This window comes from Hoplias malabaricus, chromosome 15 (genome assembly GCF_029633855.1).
Source record: "Hoplias malabaricus isolate fHopMal1 chromosome 15, fHopMal1.hap1, whole genome shotgun sequence".
In the NCBI taxonomy this organism is placed as follows: Eukaryota; Metazoa; Chordata; class Actinopteri; order Characiformes; family Erythrinidae; genus Hoplias; species Hoplias malabaricus.
Genome location: NC_089814.1, coordinates 13,271,258 through 13,288,682, shown reverse-complemented (window position 1 = coordinate 13,288,682; position 17,425 = coordinate 13,271,258). Strand labels below are relative to the sequence as shown.

Genomic DNA, 17,425 nt, shown 5'->3' with positions numbered 1-17,425 from the left:
CTGGGCAGATGAATATGAGATCAAACCCAATACTTCAGAACAATAAAACAATCATTTATCTTGTAGCGCCAACTGATGGTGAAGGAATCTATGTTCCCATTTATTTAGTTGACCAGACGTTGGAGCTAATATATAATATCATATAATAAAAACAATATAATAATGTATCCTTTGACGAAAAGATGGATCCATAACTAATTATTATTGCTGACCAGTTACAGCCATTCAGGTTAGAAATGCAGACACAAATCTTTGAGCTCGAACTAGTCAGTGGATGTCCTCAAATGGACATATGTGGTATATATGTATGAAGGAGTTACAGATTTTTAGGTAAAACAGGCAATAAGCTGGAGAGGTTCATTTGCATATGGCAACAATCTTGAATTGAAATTACCAATTTTTTTTTTGATAATCATATAGTTTCAGACCAATGCAAACAATTTGACAACAAGCTCAAGAGAATTAAACAAAAATCCACTGACTAGTGGACAGAGCTTAGTGGTTCTATGTACTTCTTTGGTTTGTTGGGACCCAAGGATTTAGGGCGAAAAAAGATTTAATCTCTATGACTCACAGCATGGAAAATCATTTAATGAAAGTATTTTCTTTTGCTATAACACCCCTATGAGGCCGATTTGGCTGACAGTTTGTGCCTGAGTAGTGAGAGAGACTACTGTCAACTATACTGTATTGTCATACTATATTGTCAACAATAATCTGTTGACTAAGTCTCAAGGCTCTGGGCCCTATGGTTTAGTCCGTGCAGTTCATTTTAAAGCAGAAAAAAATCCTAACAAACACAGTAGGGTTTCAAGCATGTTGTGTTCAAACCCCTGAAAAACTCCAAAACACATTTTTATTAGGTGGATTGGCAATGCACAATTCCCTGTATGTGTAAGTGTGGGATGAACAGGTGCCTGGTCCATGGTGTGTTCCTGACCTGAAAAAGGGCTCAAACCCACAGGATGCATCCAAATTTTGAGATCCAAAATTAATAAACCAATCATCTCATTAATGTTCTCTTGGATAAATGCCATCAAATTCTGTCACTGCAGCAAAGGGGTATATCCCACCTATTAATACAATTACATAGTTTTTTTGCCATCTAATGAATGTGGAAAATTATATTTGATGTATATTCATTTAAAATGCTTATGGTTAAATTTATAACTTCATATAAATAATTGTGTATACTTAATATAATTTTATGTGCTGAACTGGAGGATGTTTTATGTGCACAAGTGCATCTTAATTAGTTTTGTTAAGTTCCAGTGATGTTGAATGTCTGCTTGTAAATTAATTTTCGTCTTAATTTCCTTCATTAATTAGTTTTGCTGTCAGAATGTGTGATAACAATAAATGGCAATGAGGAAGACAAACTCTCCATATCTGTAATTCAGTTTAATCACTGTCCATTTGTTTTTCGTCTTGTGTATTTTTCTTATTGGTATGAGACTCAATGAGAATCATATTCTGGAATTCTTGTTTGGTCGTTAACTGTTTTTTTGCACCACATATTCCCAAACTGTTCTTATTTACTCATTAAGTTTCTCTTCTCTTCTCTTCTCTTCTCTTCTCTTCTCTTCTCTTCTCTTCTCTTCTCTTCTCTTCTCTTCTCTTCCCTTCTCTTCTCCTCTCTCATTTCCTTAGGCCCAGCCAATCCAGGATGAGTTACTTACTCGGCAGTTAGGTAATCAGGCAACGTTTAGTCCTGTGGTGACCGTGGAACCACGCAGGCGCAAGTTCCACCGGCCCATTGGCCTGCGCATTCCCCTCCCTCCATCCTGGAGGGAGAGCCCACGGGATGCTGGAGAGGGAGACACCACCAGCCTGCGCCTCCTCTGTAGCGTCATTGGTACGCTCTTGTCAGTGGCAAGGATTTGGGTTTTTCTGAAAGAGGGAGATTAGCCGTTATTGCAGTGCATGTCAACCTCAGCCAGCTTTGATATGTGTGCCCTGCCAAAGCTCTTGGAAAAGGCTGAAACAGACTGTAGTCCTTCCTGGATTGGGACACAGGGATAAGTATAGATAGAGCGTAATGTTTCCAGATGGTGCTGTTTGTGAAAAAAGGCCATTAGGTTCATAGAGTTTGTAAAGAGCTGTGACATTGTCTCTGCAGGTGGCACAGCCCCAGCTCAGTGGGAGGACATTACTGGCACCACCAAGCTCATGTACTCCAACAACTGCGCCAACTTCACCACCAATGTGTCAGCAAGGTGACATATGCCAAACAGCAATAATAACTTTCTCATACATATATACAAACCCATACCATTCAATCACCTGCTATTTTAATATATTATATGACTTATATGATAATAACTTATATTAATAATTTAAACATGAATATTGTAAACGTTTATATATAGTATTGTAGAAGTGTTTTTAGAACAACATGTTTTTTTTTTTATTAATATTAAACTTATAGAATGCTTAAGTGTCCTTATGTTGTGGTTGATTTTTTTTACTTATTTTTAAAATTTTACATGCTTCAAGATATGAGAAATTTTCATATTGAATTTTATATCTTATCCATGTAAAATTTAAAATTAACATCCAGAGTGTTTCTAATGTTAGAAACATCTGCAGATCATTTTAGTTTACTAGTTTTCCTAGCACTTATTTTAAACATGTGAAGCTGCACAGGACTGATATGTTAGATCATTCTGCCAAACAAAACCGGTGTTATCCAAACTATGTTTAACTGGAGAAAGTGCTGTCTTTTCTGGCAAGAATAGTGTAGCGTTCTCTTTGTGCACTCAAGTGGCTCTGAGGTCCTTGTGGTCCTGTCTGTGCTCTCAGGTTCTGGCTGGCGGACTGTCCTCGGACAGCAGAGGCTGTAACATTTGCCAATCTGCTGTACCGTGAACTGATGGCAGTGCCATACATGGCCAAATTTGTGGTGTTTGCCAAGATGAATGAGGCACGGGAAGGCCGCCTGCGCTGCTACTGCATGACAGACGACAAAATGGACAAAACCCTGGAGCTGCATGAAAACTTCACAGAGGTGGCACGCAGCCGAGACATTGAGGTCAGTTCTGATGAGTATAGAAGAGGGCTCTGAGTGTAATTTTTGTTTATGACCTGTGATCTAGCGTGTAGCACGCAGATATGCTAAATTCTGTGTAACCAAACCTGATGCACCAGTGCAGCTATTCATGTGAATGAGAGTGTGTGCTTGCTTTGGCCATATAGGCCATGGAATTAACAGTTTTCTGCTTTGTTTATCTCTTTGTATGGCACCCTATGCACACTGTATTGTCTCTGGCTCTATTATATTCAGTGGGTACCCATTTTGCTGCATAAACAAATCTCTTTTCATTGGTCTTAAACAGGCACAACAGGTGTCGAATGTTAATGTATTATGGGAGGTGTATACACATAGTATGAAGCATGTGGTGTAAGTGTTTATATGATGATGTGAGTACATGTATTTTATAAATGTTAGTCTCTGAGTCACTCTGACTCATTATCCCCATTTGATTTCCCCTCCCCCTGCTTCATTTCCCCTCCCACAGGTAATGGAGGGGATGCCTTTGCATTTAGAATGTTCTGGAAACCTGGTGCCAGTGAGGAAGGCCACCCAGCAGCCTCGTACTTTCAGTTTTCAGGCCTTCAGAGACAACAGACTACCTGTCTCAGTGAAGGTCAGTTTGTGTACCTCTGTATTTATGTGTATTTGTGTGTGTGTGTGTGTGTGTGTGTGTGTGTCTTTGAGTCTAAGTATGTTTATATTAAATTTAGCCCAACCTTACATTTGTCTTCCCGATTCAGGGTGTCTGTTCAGATCAGTCCACTCTATTCAGATCAATCCATGTATCATTAACAATCATGTTTTTGTGCTAGGGGTGTGATCATGCACATATTCACTTTTTAATAACAGGATCAATACGTGCTGTGAATTGAATAAACCAGCATCTCAGACCAAAACAAATGCTTTGTATTTGGCCACTCCCTACCCTTCAGCATCACCTCCCAACTCTTGTCAAGTTTCCAGCATGCTAAGTTGAGAGAAGCCCAGAAAAAGCACTTGCTAAACATTGAGCACATTAGAGCATGACATATCAGTAACAGCTAACCTTATCATGCCTCCTCCAGCTAGTCACTGATCAAAACAGACATGGAACATTATAATAATAATACATTATATTTATATACCAATATTCCATAACCCAAAGCACATACAGAGGGCCACAAAACAGCAAAATGCAAACAAAATCATAGCAGTATAAAAGAAACAAACAACAAGTCTAGGGAAAACTTGTAGGTAATGCTAAAGTGGTCAGTAGTTACACTGCGCCTACACAATGGCAGTTAGCCCTTGAGCATAGCCGATTTTCGTGTGTGAAAGCAGGCTCCACCAGTCTGGCCAACACCACAAGCCCAGTCTACATTGAGGGGAGAGCAATACTAGTTAAATTCAGCAGACGTGTACTAGACTTCAAGAAAATATTTATAAGAAAAATCATTTGAACGTTTTCATTGTGGGCCCTGAGGATCCAGATTATCTTAATTAGATAGAAACCTAATAGTTAGCTCCCCATGGCCTTTAATATCAGGCATACAGACATAACTTGACCTCAGCTGAATGTTTAACACACATGGTATATGGGTTTGTGTGTTTGATTTAGTTTGACTTGATTTCTTGTGTATGGTATTTAGGCTTTTACCAGAATATTTTTTATTTTTTACTTACTATTTTGATTTCTATGGATTATTGCCCATCATTTAATAATATCTATTCAATAGGGTGAAGAAATATGCTCTATGTATTAAAGGGATTGCCATTTTACTAAGGTTTGTTTTGCAACTTAGGAGATCATATGTAATTTGTACTCATACATGGAAAATGGTTTTTAATCACAAGGCATATTATTAAATTAGTGTATTGTTACACCCCTAGTGTGTGTGTGTGTGTGTGTGTGTGTTTATATAGTGCAGTTGTGTGGTGTGTTTGTGTATATTAGTTTTTAGTTGTCATTACTCTCCAATGTCAAATCCCTTCTTTGTACTTCATCTGACCACATCCTCTCCAGCTTCATCCTCTGTCTGTGTTCATTTGTGTGTCACTGAGGCTTATTTTGTGGTGTCTGCCTATCTCAGTCTCAGCCCAGCTGCTTCCTGTGGTACCTTTGGCCTCTGTGGTAGCTCTAACTATTCTCTTGGTGTTGTGAGCATGCTCTTTAACTCTTTCACCTTCTTGCCTGCCTGCGTACCTTTCAGCCTGCCTGTCTGTATGTCTGTCTCACTGTCTCTCTCTCTCTCTCTCACGGTCACTCTCTTACTGTCTGATCTCACACAGACGACAAGGTAAATGTGAAGGTAAATCTCTCTCTCGCCTGCCTACGGACTGCTTCCATCCCCTCCTCCCCGTCTACTTCTATGACACATAACCAGGTTTCAGACCCTTCTAATGCTCTTATTTACTCTCTCTTCCCACCCCCCTCCCCACTCTTTCTCTCTCTGTCTCTCACACTCTTTAACCCACCAAATCTCTTTTTGCTACCCTTTTCCTGTTGTAATTTGGCCTCTATTGCTATTACCCTCTTTTCATTCCCCCAAATTGCCTTCCCCTCCTCTTTTTTTTGTCCTCCTGGTCCCTCTCTCTCCATCTGTTTCTTTCTCTTTTCCCACTCTGGTGGCCTCTCAGGTGAGAGACAGCAATAAGGACGCCACAGGATTCCTATCCTTCCTCCGCAAGTCCACCAAATATGAGGACACGCAGCATGTACTGTGCAACCTCAACATCACCATGCCTCCCTGTGCTAAGGTAATATTTTTTTTAAACAAATGTTGACTCTGACTTTAGATTCTAAATCTGGTATGTTTGTGATTTTAGCATTTAGATGAGACCCAGTTGTGTCTATAAAGGTATGAACTACAGAATGAGTAATATAATATATTTTACTTGGCCTCGGATTTCCTTATTTAAGAATATCACCTATTACCAGATGATGCACAGAGGTGCACAAAATATTGCTTAAATAGTAATGGTTCATCACTCATGTGAACCAGAATCTTTGTATCTACAGGCAGGTGGGATATTAAAGGAACATCCAATATTAATTGTCTTAGCAAGGTGTTGTGCCACCATGAAGAAGATGATCACTGCACCTTGACATAGATCCATTTTTTTATTAATCGAAGCATATAGTGATACATCATACCCTGTGGATGGGGACCTTGTCAAGTTGCCAGTTCCATTAAGTTATTCATATCTCCAAGAGAACCAAAGCCATGCCAGCAAAATGCCCTTCACAGTATCAGATCAACTGGGTTCATATTATGAGAGTCAAATATTCAGGCCTGTTCTGTCCTCTTGATGTAGGCCCCACAGGCAATCACCCAGGCAATCACTAGTTGAATAGTCTTTGTGACTGTAGGTGATATCATCCTTACCACAGTTTTGGTATACAGCTCTACTCAGCTCTACTCAATTGGTGCCTGGTTGGTTTTCCACTGTAAATCTCTTCCACTGGATGTTTGCATAAGTCTCAGCGCTCTGTAAGATTTACATGTCACATTTAGTACCTACTTGGCTCACTTAGAACCACAAGAAGGCAGGGACTAAAAGGGTACCCAGTATGATGTACCAGGGTCCATATTTTCCTAATGGAAAAGCAAAAGAGCCCAGAAAAACAAAGTTGAGTAGATACCATGCAGTGGAAAAGCTCCATTTCATTCATTGTCTGTAACCTTATCCAGCTTAGGGTCGTGGTGGGTCCAGAGCCTACCCAGAATCACTGTGTGCAAGGGGGGATCACACCCTGGAGGGGGCGCCAATCCTTCACAGGGCAACATGTTCACTCACACATTCAGCCCCATTTCAGTGTTACTTATATGTTTTTGGTGCTTTTTTTGGTACCAAAAAAAATTAAATGGGCATGGCCAGCAATTCTGAATGCGCCACAGAGAATAGAATGTTAATTGTGCACAATGCGGTACATGTGTCTGGAAGCGTCTCTTGATTTGTCACTTGTCTGTAAGTGTGGCTTTTTTAGATATGTTCCTGATTCTTTGCAGTGTAATTATTTAATTCCCTTATGTCTCTGTATAGACACTTGATTTAGCTGTGATCAGTTTTACTATTCCAGTGCCTCTTTTAATGACACCATCATCAGAAAAAAAAAAAAAAGATTTAATCATTTTAATTTTCCATTATAGGGACCCTGTTCAAGTGCCCACTGTAGTATGATTAAAATCTGAAGGTTATTTTTTTTTTAACAAGATTCTTCACAGAAGTACATGATTACTTGGTCAGTACTTTATCTCTTCACACATTACAGAATACGATGACTGATTTAAAAAAATAAAAAATATAAAAGTAAATATTCCTTACGAATGCAAAAAGGTTACAGTAAGTTCTCATTTGGCCTATGGGTTATTTTATATATGTGTGTATATAAAATACCAATAATTGAAAGCCCTGTTTCTCTTTTTAATTATTTATTTTTTTCCAGAGTGCATCCTTGTGTTATTCTTAGCAGCAAAAAACCCACATCCTTCCTCAGTGTAGCAAAATAGTACTGGTTTCTGGAGTCTGCTAAAAAGAGCTGATTTGCCGGGTTAGGGAATCTATTTATGATCAAACTTATAATTATACAGATTGATAATTTGGTAAATTATTTAAAACAACATATTTCACAGATATTTTGAAATGTTTGGGTAGTGTAGATAGCAGTTTAACACTGAAAAACATTGAGTAATGACAGTAAACACAGGAGACTCAATAAAGATATATCTACCACATTCCCAGTTCTGAACAGATGTATCTTCTTAGGGTTACAAGTCAGTTTAAGGTGCAGACATACATTCATTCATCTGTAACCGCTTATCCAGTTCAGGGTCGCGGTGGGTCCGGAGCCTACCTTGAATCACTGGGCGCAAGGCAGGAACACACCCTGAAGGGGGCGCCAGTCCTTCACAGGGCAACAGACACACAGTCACTCACACCTACGGACACTTTTGAGTCACAGTCCACCTACCAACATGTGTTTTTGGACTGTGGGAGGAAACCGGAGCACCTGGAGGAAACCCACATGGACACGGGGGAGAACACACCAGATTCCTCACAGTCACCTGGAGCAGGACTCGAACACACAACCTCCAGGTCCCTGGAGCTGTGTGGCTGCGACACTTCCTGCTGCACCTCCGCGCCGCCCTACAGACATACAGTCTTGAGCAAAAGTTATATGTGTAGATATGCTTAGTAACAGTTTCTAGGAAATATATTTTTAAGGCGTTTAACTATTTTTTTATTAAACATAGAAAAACATGTGTGCAAATAAATCTAAATTTAAAGTGCATGTGTGTGTGTGTTTTCCTCTGTAGGTGGCAGGTAGTGAGGAACGTAGGCGGACATTGACGCCTCTGGCTCTGAGGGAGCGGTACAGCGCCCTGAGTGAGCCAGGCCTTGGTAAGCCACAGCACTTCCATGCTGCTGGAGGAGAGGGAGGGTGTCTGAATGCTATATCCCTCATCCTTGCTTCTGTAGCTCCCCATTTTTACCGAATTTTTGCATGGCTCTGACTGAGCTCTGGATGCTAGACTGTACGCCCCCACTCTGCCATGCAGTGCTGTGGGACCGTGCTGGATTGGCACTCTGATTAAGAGCCTCCATAATCACAGCCAGCTCCATCATGGGGTCAAGGCATCCTTGCGTCTACGGAGAGAATGAGCAGTAATGTAGTGCATGCTGCTGAACTTGATATGGTCTTAGCGCAAAACCCTATTAGCATGGCAAGCTCCAGCACTGAGAATGAGCTCCAGCAGAGACAGGGCTGCTACTTTGCCCGCTGTAAAGGAGCTGAAGTTGTGGATGGGAAATGAGATCCTATGGTTGTTTGGGGGGTATATTATGGCACACTTAAGTCTTTTTGAAGCAGATGAAGATAAGATTTAACGCAGGGCAGATATTGGCCTTGATTTGGTAAGTATAGACCAACATTGCAGTCAACACTATTAAACATTACCTAAGACTAAGTGAGCCACTGTAGTCTTGTTTACGATGGATTGACCCTTGTTAATAGCTATGATGATTTGCATTATGAGAATCCACAGCCTGATGGTCAAGGCAAGATTTTAAATCACAGAAACTGCCAACCAGAGAAAGGAAGCTAAACATTTGTATATCCATGGGTTGCAGGTTACATCACTTTGTATAGCAGGCACCATTTTTAATTTCTACTCATTACATTAATTCATTCTCTGTAACCGCTTATCCAGTTCAGGGTCGCGGTGGGTCCAGAGCCTACCTGGAATTTCTGGGCACAAGGCAGGAACACAACCTGGAGGGGGCGCCAGCCCTTTCCAGGGCAACACACACACACTCACGCCTACGGACACTTTTGAGTCACCAGTCCACCTACCAACATGTGTATTGGACAGTGGGAGGAAACTGGAGCACCCGGAGGAAACCCACGCGGACACAGGAAAAACACACCAGACTCCTCACAGACAGTCACCCGGAGCGGGACTTGAATCCAATTACACATGAACATAAAAAAAAAAATCTGTGAAATTTGTTTACATTTTTTATGGTTTCTTTAATCATTTTAGTCCTCATTTGGTGGGAGTTTGGGCTGCCTATCAAATAGCGCCATACTCCCTACATAGTTATCACAGAAAATAAAATTAATAATACTGTACCCAGACAGTGCATTATTTCTCAGGAAAATCTGGAGCTTATAGCAGAATACAGACAATGACAAACAAGGACATGACATATGAGTACAGAAAACTCTGCCCTTTGTTTATGGCTGGGAGACATTTGGGATTTTAAAACATTATCCTCCAAGAATCTGTTACATTCTCAGAGCCCTGGAACAGCGGAATCAGATTATTTACCAGCAAACAAAGGGAAAAATGAGACAAAAGAAAGAACGTTGTAGTACTTGTGCTTGTAGTCTCTTACACACTGAAACAAAACATGAGTGAAATAACACGATTACTGAAGCTTGTATATGATCTGTGCATGAATAAATCACACAGATTGGGTCACGAGCACAGTCTAATACGCTAACAGTTTTTCATCAGACATTATGACAAAAATACTAATATGGCTAATAGCAGATAAAAGTCTTTTTTCTCCTCATTATGCAACACTGTGGGATCCTCTACACTCTGAAGCAAAGAAATGGTGGTCTTATTTGTGAGTGTTGTGAGATTCTCTCTAGCACAGGTAGACAAACTCTGTGTTAAATCTATTCATCTTTCACACAATCATTCCCCAATATGGTGCCCATGGCAAAAAAAAAATAATGTGACAGCAACCCATGGATAGCTTCCTTGATAATTAAATATCATACTGCAGTAATACTTATATACTTATAAGTATATGAGCAGGACGAATACAGATTTAGATTTCTAGCAATAACATTTGGTAATGGCTTTGTTCTGTGTTCATCATCTAAGAGATACATCATCTGAGTAAGTTAAGAAATAAATAATTTTTTTCTAGAGATTACTGCAGCATTTATGTACAGTTTGAATAAATTGGTTTACAACAGATGCAGCAACAGTTACATTTTTCATTTCTGCCAGTGCCCCTTTAAGGTCTGGCTTTTAATGTTTTTTTAACTATATATTATGAAATACTACTTTGTGATACATGTGAAGTTCTGTAGTGAAACATGGGTTTTTCCTCTCAGCTGCTATGAATGCCATTGAGAAGACAGAGCTGAAAATCACACTGATTGCAGAGCAGCTGGGCTTAAGCTGGACTGGTATGACATCTGTAGATCTCTCTCTCTCTCTCTCTCTCTCTCTCTCTCTCTCTCTCTCTCTCTCTCTCTCTCTCTCTCTCTCTTTCTTTGTGTGTGTCTAAATTACTGGCAGGTTTATGTCATAACTATTGTTACAAGTTCTTGTTTTCTATTTTGCAGAGTTGGCCAGAGAGCTGCAGTTTAGTGTTGATGACATTAACAGAATACGAGTCGAGAACCCCAACTCCCTCCTGGACCAAAGCTCAGCTCTGCTCAGCCTGTGGGCCAACCGCGAGGGCAAGAGGGCTAAAAGTGAGCCTCCCTCATTAACACCCTTTTCTCGCTCACATTACCTTACATGATTTAATGTGGTTTTCCATCTATTGTTGGAGAATTATTAAAGGAATAAGTGAAGAAAGTTACAGTATCTAAATTCAGTCATTTTTAATTCAATCACTATTTTTGAAATAAGAGACATTCTGGATGATAATTTTACTATAATGCAAAAGAATATTCTCTGTAGTTTATTATTCTGGATACATTGGACAAGATTTTTGCTTTTTGCTATTTTTTTAATTATACATTTTGCACCAGATCAGAATATTGGATAATAGCATGCACCTATAGAAAACCAAAACTAGATTTTTTGTTATTCATGAAAACTCTGTGTTACATATCACAAGCTAATGCACTTATAAACTGTTGCAAAACCATGACTTTTTCACTATAGTGGAGAACCTGTATGGAGCATTGAAGCACATTGACCGGTCAGACATTGTGAAGTCTCTGGAGGCTCAGGCTCCCCAAGCAGTGTCAGAGGCAGGGGAGGAGGGGGCCTGCAGACTTTCTGAGCGTGATTCCACCATGCTGTCTCCCAGTGTCATTAATGGTAAGAACGGGCTGCACCCTGAGGAGATTTTGAGGTGATTCCTTCCTGCAGGGCTGTATTAACTACAGTGATGTGGCAACTAGTATGTCATGGTCTACTTTTTGGCCAAGTGACAAAAAGGCATGTTTTAAGGTTCATGTCGCCAATACAGTCAAAGCATGGAGGGATCATTGGCAATGAAAAATATGTGGAGAAAGAACCTAAAGGAAGGAATGTGTCCAAATGCTCTGGTTGGTCAGAATGCTCACCAGTGAAAAAGCCTGCTACCAAATAAGCTCCTTTAAAGCATCCTTTCTTAGCAACTGTTGGGCAAGCTTTACAAAACCTAATAAGAATTACACAATCAAAATACATATATCAATATATTATATATCAATATATAAATTTCAGTTTCAAATTATAAAGTTTATATAATTTATTTAATCTTTTTTTTTTTGCATTACAAAAACAACGGAACCACCACACTTATAGGATATATTAAATAAATGTGGTATAGAATTTGTTTTTGTTTAATAGCTGAACAGTCTGGCACTGTGAAACAGAACTCAAATTTGTATTGGAACATGCCTTAAATTTCTACTTAGTCAGTAGTTGAAAGGGGTGTTTTCAGACTTTAATGAATTGCTGTTCTCTAATTTAAAGAAAACAGGGCCATAATTAGAGCGTTGACAGTGAAACAGATGACTGCCCAAGGAACACAAAATTTCCCCACTCATCTAAGATTTGAAGCTGCATGTTAGCTAAATCACAGGTGGCAGTCATTACCTCGGGTTTACATAAAAATTTTGGATACTTTTCTCATTCTCATGGGTTTAGTGATGATAAAGTCATCTTTCAGGATTATAATGCATCTTGCCAAATAACAAGAAGTGCTCAAGCATTTCTTCAGGAAAGGCACATCATTTCCATGGCCAGCTTACACTCCAGATCTCACTCCAGCTGAAAATATATGGTGAAAATTTAAAAAAGGTCCATCCAACAAATCTGATCTGTTAACCAGTACTTGAGAAATTTTGAATCAGCTCAATGTAGAATAATATTTTTCATTTGCTTCAGGGTGGCACGGTGGCACAGCAGGTAGTGTCGCAGTCACATAGCTCTGGGGACCTGGGATTGTGGGTTCTGTGAGGACTATTTGTGTTCTCCCTGTGTCCATGTGTGTTTCCCACAGTCCAAAAAAACACACATTGGTAGGTGGATTGGTGACTCAAAAGTGTCTGTAGGTGTGAGTGAGTGAATGTGGATGTATGTGTTGCCCTGTGAAGGACTGGTGCCACCTCCAGGATGTGTTCAGGCCTTGTGCACCCAGTGATTCCAGGTAGGCTCCAGACCCATTATGACCCTGAACTGGATAAGCGGTCACAGACAATGAATGAACACTACTCTACTTGATCTGGAAAAAGTACCTTTTGTTTGAATAGTTTAATTTCATTTTGAGTCATGTTCCTTTAAACTATAATTTTCAGCTATTAAACAAGAATAGTTCTGTGTCATTTTTGTGATTTGTTTCTTTGCTACAATGATTATGCAGTCCGATGGCACTAGGTATAAAATATTCAAAAATCACCTCCTAAACACCGTGGTGGAATGGACTGCTGACAAGATGCTCCTGCATTTTATGCCGTGGATTTAATGAGCAGAAATGTTCAAAATATTCAGTTATACAGTATACAAATTTGCAAGCATGTTTTCCCTGCCACTCCCTCAACACTCCCTCAACACTCTCTGCCAGGCCGTTTTTTTTTTTTTCAGCTTTTGATAAAGTTTGCTCAGCTTAGAAGCAGTTGCTATGAAAAATGCATTTTTGTGGGCTAAGCATGGATAGGTCAGTGCTTCTGAAGACGTTTAAAAAATATGATTAGTATCTCAGATGGTGTACATTATAAGTGAAGAATTTGACCTGTAAGTCCAAATTTTATTCATGGGATATTTCCAGGGGGTTGGATGCGAAGTGTGTGAAGACTTGCATGTCTAAAAGATTCACTAACCCAAAGAACTCTCCCTCTCAAAGGAGCATACAGTAGGCCTCCAAAAATTATTCCTGTACCTGCTCCTCTCTCTTTCTCTCTTTGTTTCTACTGACATGTCATCTGCAGCCCAGCCACCTTCTCTTCCTCCTCACAGCTCTCCTCTTCGACCTCTGGCCTAATAACAACCTCATATTGACCTCCTCTGGGCCTCCTGCCTCCTCTCATCTTAGTTTTTACTATTTTCTCTTGGTCCTGTTTTGTGATAAAGGGCCTTTTCTCTCCACCTTGTGACGTACTCTGTGTCTGTGTGCATGTGCATGCTGCTTGGTGTGCTATTTTCTTGTCTTGCTACAGAAGATAATGTGTTACAGGAAAGAACCAGCACAGATAAAAATGTTCTTTATTTTTTGACCCCAATAACAAATATGTATGCATGGCATGATTTGTATGTATAAGGTTTCTATGGATATCTTAATTATTGTTTCCAGTTTGGTGGCTTTGTTTGATATTTGGATCTCTGTATGTTGACTGTTATAACAGTTGTTAAACATTTTAATGTGTTTCTTACTAATTCTGTTGTTGATGTACCCTCTGCTGTCCGCAGAATACATAATGCTCTTAAAAATGTCTTTGTGACTTTATCACATTGCAGAAACATTTTAAGAACGTTATGTGCTAACTGATATTAGTGGTTTTTGGTGTGTGTGTGTGTGTGTGTGTGTGTCTGTGTATGCGAGTGTGCTGCACCTTTATTTGTGTGACACCATTTTTAGAAGCAGGGTAGTGCATTTCCTGGGCTGAATTCACAAGATCATTAAAAGTAGCTAGCCCCCTTGTGGTAGAAAGGCGCATTTACATTCCCTTAAACTGCAGTGAAATGGGATTACTTCACAGAATATTAATCACTCATTATTTCTGTTACTCTGTAACATCCATTTTCACCAGAACCAACTGGAAAATGGAAATATACTTTGGCCTGTTTATGTTTCATTATTTTTAGCACTGGAATATTTATCCTTCAGTTTTATTTCATTAGGATTCTCAAATTTGTGCTCTGTTGATCATATTCACAATGAAAATCGTGCAGAAATTTAAATATAAAGACAGCTACTGAATATTAGTAGAGAAATATATTTTAAAACATAACCCATAATTTATGTTCTCTCTGAAACACAACAAAGTTTTATTAAGTGACTAACGGAATGATTGCAAGATTTTCCCAACACTGTTACCACAGCAGTGTTACATGATGTAAATTGTGAGTACAGCCCTTGTGTATGTGTGTGTGTGTAGTGTGAACTGAAAGAATATACAACTTTAACATCTGTTAACTAGCCAAATCCAGTTGTGTGCTTTGTGTGTATGTGAGTAGTGTTCATAAACTCATTACTATGTTGTGTCTGTGCGTGTTTCTGTATGAAATGACTAGTAATCTGGGTATCTACTGACACATCTCAGTATGCTGATACAGTCACTCTATAACCATAGTGGTGTTGTGTGTGTTTTGTGTTTATTAAGTTATTTGAGTAAACATGATTGATTCTTCTGCAGTGCTTCGTGTTCACCGGTGTATGCTCATAACAGGAGGCACAGTGAAGGTCTCTGAAAACTCTCCCACTTCCCATAATCATCCTTTACTTCTGTTTCTACTCATCATCTCTAAACATTCCATCAATATTTCCATACCATTTCCATGACCTTATCACATTATAGAGTACTAAGTGTAATTGGGCTGCCGTTATAGTTTTATAATCTTAATCCCAGGTCAGTTTGCAGTTAGCCAAAAGGGCCATTAAGTCAATTTTTCCTCGGGGCTTTAAATATCAAATAATTCACTTAAATAAAGTAGGGATTGTCCAGGAGTGTTTGTGAAAAATGGTTTCCCTAATTGAAAATGGCAAAACTTTATTTCTAACAACCATGCAAGGCCTGTTGGAGTTCAACTGATCATACTGGAGCACTTTGTAGTTATATAATTATAGACCAATTATAGTCCATTTAATGGGCATTTAATACTTTATTTTCACACTTCAATGATGTCAAAATGTTCTTCAGTGTTTAGGCCAAATACAGGACCGCCACAGAGCAGGTATGATGAGCAGATCATGCTCAGCACTGCAATGACACAGCCATGGTGGTGGCATGTTAGTGTGTGATGTGCTGGTATGAGTGGATCAGACACAGCAGTGCTGCTGTAGTTTTTACAGCCCTCAGTGTCACTGCTGGATTGAGAGTAGTCCACCAACAAAAAATATCCGCCCAACAACGTCCTGTGTCCACTGATGAACAACCACCACAAAGTGTGCAGCAACAGTTGAACTACTGTCTTTGACTTTACCTCTGCAAGTTATACCAATGAGGTAGGTGTGTCTAACAGAGTAGACAGTGAGTGTACAATGTTTATAAATTCCAGCAGCACTGCTATGTCTGATGCACTTGTAACCACACAACAAACACAAACACTCCACAACCATTTCAGAGAATGATCCACCACCAAAATAATACCTGCTCTGTGGTGGTTCTCTGGTGGGTTCTGACCACTGAAGAACAGGGTAAATCTGGGCAAACAACGGATGTAGAGCAACAACGGATGTCTGATTCAGCACATTACTCTATATCAAGTTTTATTGTGTACATGAAATTTAAAGAACCAACACAGATTTTATGTGATACACAAATATTTAAGTGCAAAATATTTTTATAATATGAAACAGGAAAATTGGGTGGCACTGTGTCGCAGCAGATAGTGTCGCAGTCACACTGCTCCAGGAACATGGAGACTGTGGGTTCACGCTCCAGGTGACTGTCAGTGAGGAGTTTGGTGTGTTCTCCCCAGCAAGAAAAGTTTATATTTTAGGGTAAAGCTGACAAATTAACTTTGTTCCTAGACCACTAAAAGAAATCTTTAGTGGACACAAACTAGCAATTTTGCATATTCATGTAACACTATTTACATATTCACTATAATAAATTCATCCATAAACAGAGAGGAGAGAGCGAGAGCTGTACTTTCGTCATATGCTATAAAAAGAAATGTAAAAAATGTGTGTGATTGCTTGTTTGAGAACAGAGCCTGGTTGTTGTATGCTGAATGTATGAATAATAGATATTTTGCATAGCTGCAGAATGCAAGGTCCGTGTCCCAATCTGCTCGGTCACCCCCTCTCTTAGGCCTTCACTGCTAGTCTGCAGGTTTCTAGAAAGTTCTGTTGATTGAGTGCCACAGCCTTTCCTTACCCGCACTACACCCTAATGCACATCATCAGTGTCATAGGACAACCTCGTATTTCAAAACCAGGAATGGAAAAAGTTTTTTCAGCTTGTTTCCTGCTTATGAAAGTTAAAATTAAAAGGTTTACTTTTAAAATGTCCACATTAATTGTCCTCAGCTAGGCCAGTAGGAACCTTAGGATATGAAAACATGATATAACTGTATTGTCATTGCATTAGTATTAAGGCATTCTTGGCCTGCATCATTTTTGGTCAGTTTTCTGAGTTGTAACAATTGATTATGAAAATCTGAGAAGTAGGTTACATTTTTGGCCCAAGAAATTATTTTTGAAAATCATACATATTTTTAATTGCCTACATTTCACTACCCTGTAGTTCCTCCAGATACATTAGTGTATTCAGTGCTTATTTGATCTGCAGTTACGTCATGACCAATTCTTGGTCCACCATCATACATGCTTCTCCAAGATATGTAAAATCCCACTGCATTTTTTCCAGATTGTTTGAAGGAGAATGGCACTTTATGTAAGCTGGCAGGTGTCTAATTGGTCGGAAAGGAAATAAAGGAAATACATCTCATTGAACAATACAAACAGAGGAAGACAAAGAGCATGCCACATGCCCAGTTGATA

The 17,425-nt window shown here is 39.4% G+C and overlaps 1 protein-coding gene across 4 annotated transcripts in view; it reads left to right on the top strand.

The window, feature by feature from the left end:
- ank1b (ankyrin 1, erythrocytic b) overlaps positions 1 to 17,425 on the top strand; it is a 107,098-nt gene that overhangs the window by 81,957 nt on the left and 7,716 nt on the right. For all 4 annotated transcript variants that reach the window (XM_066646008.1, XM_066646010.1, XM_066646009.1 and 1 more), the window contains 9 exons: positions 1,651 to 1,855; positions 2,120 to 2,216; positions 2,803 to 3,031; positions 3,519 to 3,647; positions 5,651 to 5,770; positions 8,332 to 8,416; positions 10,650 to 10,724; positions 10,884 to 11,015; positions 11,434 to 11,592. In XM_066646008.1, the coding sequence (XP_066502105.1) occupies positions 1,651 to 1,855; positions 2,120 to 2,216; positions 2,803 to 3,031; positions 3,519 to 3,647; positions 5,651 to 5,770; positions 8,332 to 8,416; positions 10,650 to 10,724; positions 10,884 to 11,015; positions 11,434 to 11,592 (1,231 nt within the window). The remainder of the gene's footprint in view (positions 1 to 1,650; positions 1,856 to 2,119; positions 2,217 to 2,802; positions 3,032 to 3,518; positions 3,648 to 5,650; positions 5,771 to 8,331; positions 8,417 to 10,649; positions 10,725 to 10,883; positions 11,016 to 11,433; positions 11,593 to 17,425) is intronic.